This window comes from Gekko japonicus, unplaced genomic scaffold (genome assembly GCF_001447785.1).
Source record: "Gekko japonicus isolate JY-2015 unplaced genomic scaffold, Gekko_japonicus_V1.1 scaffold1958, whole genome shotgun sequence".
NCBI classification, from domain to species: Eukaryota; Metazoa; Chordata; class Lepidosauria; order Squamata; family Gekkonidae; genus Gekko; species Gekko japonicus.
The window spans coordinates 169,067-172,465 of record NW_015165878.1 but is presented as its reverse complement, the minus strand read 5'-3'; the positions used below and the strand labels follow the sequence as shown (position 1 = coordinate 172,465).

The 3,399-nt window shown below is 46.2% G+C and overlaps 1 protein-coding gene across 1 annotated transcript in view; it reads right to left on the bottom strand.

Annotated features, from left to right (window-relative positions):
- Positions 1 to 765: 765 nt before the first annotated feature.
- USP10 (ubiquitin specific peptidase 10) overlaps positions 766 to 3,399 on the bottom strand; it is a 51,893-nt gene continuing 49,259 nt past the window's right edge. The window contains exon 14 of the mRNA XM_015411284.1: positions 766 to 1,373. Within this exon, the coding sequence (XP_015266770.1) occupies positions 1,186 to 1,373 (188 nt within the window). The 3' untranslated portion in view covers positions 766 to 1,185. The remainder of the gene's footprint in view (positions 1,374 to 3,399) is intronic.

Genomic DNA, 3,399 nt, shown 5'->3' with positions numbered 1-3,399 from the left:
CAAATTTCTCTTTCTCCTCCAAGAGGAAAAAAACCACACACGCCAGGTTTTAACATTTTTGGCAATTCTGTATCTTTAGGCATTTCGGCACACAGCCTGTTCTGCTTGCATTGGGGTCCCCTCAGCGAGGGCGTGCCCAGGGGCTGCTCCAACGTCTTGCCCCACAGGTACTTTTGCAGCTTCAACTATAGTTTCTGATTAAAGATCAGCCCCACTCCTCCCACCCATCAAAGAACACTCTCACAGCTTTAAACCAACGTTGTGACTTTTTTTTTATTGATGGGCGACAACTTTATACTCCTAGATATCACTAGACTGTGTACACTTAGGAACTCAACATTATAGGAGAGCGGACAGCAAAATTAAACAAAGCAGACCCGAAAGAAATATCAACCTTCATTATCTTGCCCTTTTTTTGTGTGTGTTTTAAAATCCCATGTACACAGAAGCATAAATGCAGTTTTGAAATCTCTTAATAGCAATAAAATTACAATCACCCATCTATATAGACTAACATCTTAACTCCAAGTATTTTGATCTGCAATGTGTAAGCAGTTTCTCATCGCACAATTATTAAAATGTGTATTTTTTTTTCCTATCTGGAACCAGCAACTCTGTCATACATTTTTGCAAGATATTTCTTCTTCTTTAAATTTTTTTTTTTAAAGGACCATTTTTTCTTGATATACACTGGCTCATATTTTACCATTTATCAAAAAACTAGTGGGGGTCGGGGAGGATGTTGAGAGGAATTTTTTTTTTTAGTTTTTTTTATTTAAGTAAAGATAAAACTTTTTTTTTCACAGAAATCTACAAGTTCTGTTGCTGGTGCAGGGCTGCTTCTCGACTACGCAATTAGAAAGTGGGAATCACTTTTGCAAATCCCCCGTTTTAATCTCTTAGGATTCAGCATTCACGCAAAAAGAAAAACAACCTCTGTGTGTGGACTTGTGAGACTGAGTCTTTCAAACTCAAGACTTCAATCAGCAAAGTCGATAAGCCAACACAAGGCCCAAGGTAGTCTTTTCCCTTTCACTCTATCCCATAGTTGTGGGAGGAGGGGGAAAAGGGGGAGACGGGGTTCACTCAGAAGAGCATTGAGAAGAGGAATAAAAGAGTTAGAGGGAGAGAGAATTGGCGTTCTAGAAAGCAGGTAATCTCGCAAACACAGCAGAAAAGGAGGTTTCAAAGCAGGTCAACTCGGCGGTAGTACAGGAGGTAGGCTGTGCGCTCGGCAGACGGCTTCACCACCTGGTACTGAGTAATCACTTTGACTGCCTGGTCATCTATGCGTAACCAGCCATTTAGACCAATTTGGAAGACGTCTGTAGTGTAATGTCCACCAGTCGCGCTGTTTCCGTGATGGTACACAACTGTTGGGAGGCCAAAGAAAGAAAAGAATGAAGCAACAAAGTGGAAACAAAAGTAGATCAAGAAGTGGTGGCGGGGTTTTTTTTTGGGGGGGGGGGGTATTCTTTTTGGCCCAAGCATGGGCAAACACCCGAGAAATATCAATGTGTGTAACCTCCGTGAAAGCCACTGGTCTTCGACCTGTTTATAGACTCCAGATCTATTTTTAATGCTCAGGCAGCAGTGTGAGATCCACTGAACTACGAGCACATTACGGCAAGTCATGTGACAGTCACATGGCAGGAAGAGGAACCAGAGCTGACATTTCTTTGATGGAGGATTCTCCTCCGGCATCAAAAGGCAGACTGGTGGGGGAGATCAGGGAAGACAGGGCCAGACCAGGCTGGGGGAAGAAAAAAAAAAAAGAGGGAGGCATTTTCTCGGGAGGGGGCTTTGAACCAGCCTGTCCTAAAAACAATCCTTTCTCACTGCTGTGATCTCACCGTTCACTGACCTGAAGCAACTGAATGTGGTGCCTTCCAAGAAGGTCGTTCCAGGTGGTCCCTATGCCAGAGCTCACGACCTTCCTTAGGGTCTGGACCATGCATTTAGACCAGGGATCCCCAACATGGCGCTCAGGGGGCACCAAGGGATCCAACAACACACCTTTCCTGGCACCCAAGTCTTTTCAGAAAGTGGGTGGGTCCAGGTGGGGCTCTTGCTCAGAAAGGCTTCTGATTGGTTAACGACAACAATTGCTCAGGCAGCAGCTGCCACCGCAGTCATTTCACGGCCAGCCCTGCCTCCTACGGCAGCCAGTTTGTGGCTGTGTCCACCACACGGTGTCAGAATTCCAATGGTGCCCGCAGGCTCAAAAAGGTTGCTGAACCTGGATTTAGAAAACAGCAGCCAACACACATAACGGGGCGGGGAAGGGTTAAGGTTGTGGGTGGTTTTTTTTGGGGGGGGGGGGTATTGGGATGTACAGACGCTGAACAAGGCCACTCTCCTGATGCCCAACGCACTCAGGGCCTCTGAGAGGGGGAGCCAGCAGGGACATTTGGCCCAGGCCTCACATTCTTGCCCCCCCCCCAAATGTTCACTTTTGATGTTAGATCCCATGTTAAATAAACATGGGAACATTTATTACAAAGTCTTACAATATTCTTCTTCTTACTGTATTAAATGTAAACATTTAAAATATAATGCTACTAAATTTTGTATCGTTTTTTGCATTTCTTCGTTTTTTAATTTACTGGGGGGGGGTTTCCCTCGAAAATGGAATTGGCCTCCAATGTTCCCTCTAAGCTGTGGAGCCTTGTGAGCAAAAATTCTACTTTGTGAGCTACTGGCATTAGAGTTGTGAGCAGGTGATTTGGCTACTGCATAATCAGTTTGCTCTGGAGCCATCCTTCCTGAGCCGAGACAAAAATGTGTGAGCTGGAGGCTAAAAAACTGTGAGCCAGCTCACACTAACTCAGCTTAGAGGGAACATTGGTGGCCTCGGCCTCTCTTGACCTCTGTGAGGGCCTGAGCACCCTCCCCGGTCCTGAGCTGATCTATGTTTGCATCTAAAAACAACATGGACTGGGGCTTTGCTTCCTACAACCTGATTCTGGCTTAACGATTTGGGAGCACAACAGGGTGTGTTGACAGCGGGCTTCCATTTCTAGGGAGAAAGGAGGGAGTGAACTTCCTGGGACTGGAGGCACAGGGAAGGCATCGCCACAGAAACATGGGACATTTAATCGTCTACAGAAAGGACACTGTAAGAGTAAATGTTTCATTGCCACTCGCTTCTTGGCAATTAAAAAACCTGGTGGCTGAATTTCAGGCTGCTGAAGGCGGCAACCTCGCCTCTTCCGGGCCCCGTTCTTTTTCCTCCTGCAGAACTACCCCAAGCTGCTTTTTTCACTGCCCCACAGCCCTGCTGGTACCCGGCGTGAAGCTCTCAATTACATCAGGTGAACCACACCTTCTGCAGTCAGCTATGGGCAGATCTGACTGATCTGGCAGCAATCCTGAATACCTTCCTCAACATACGCAATA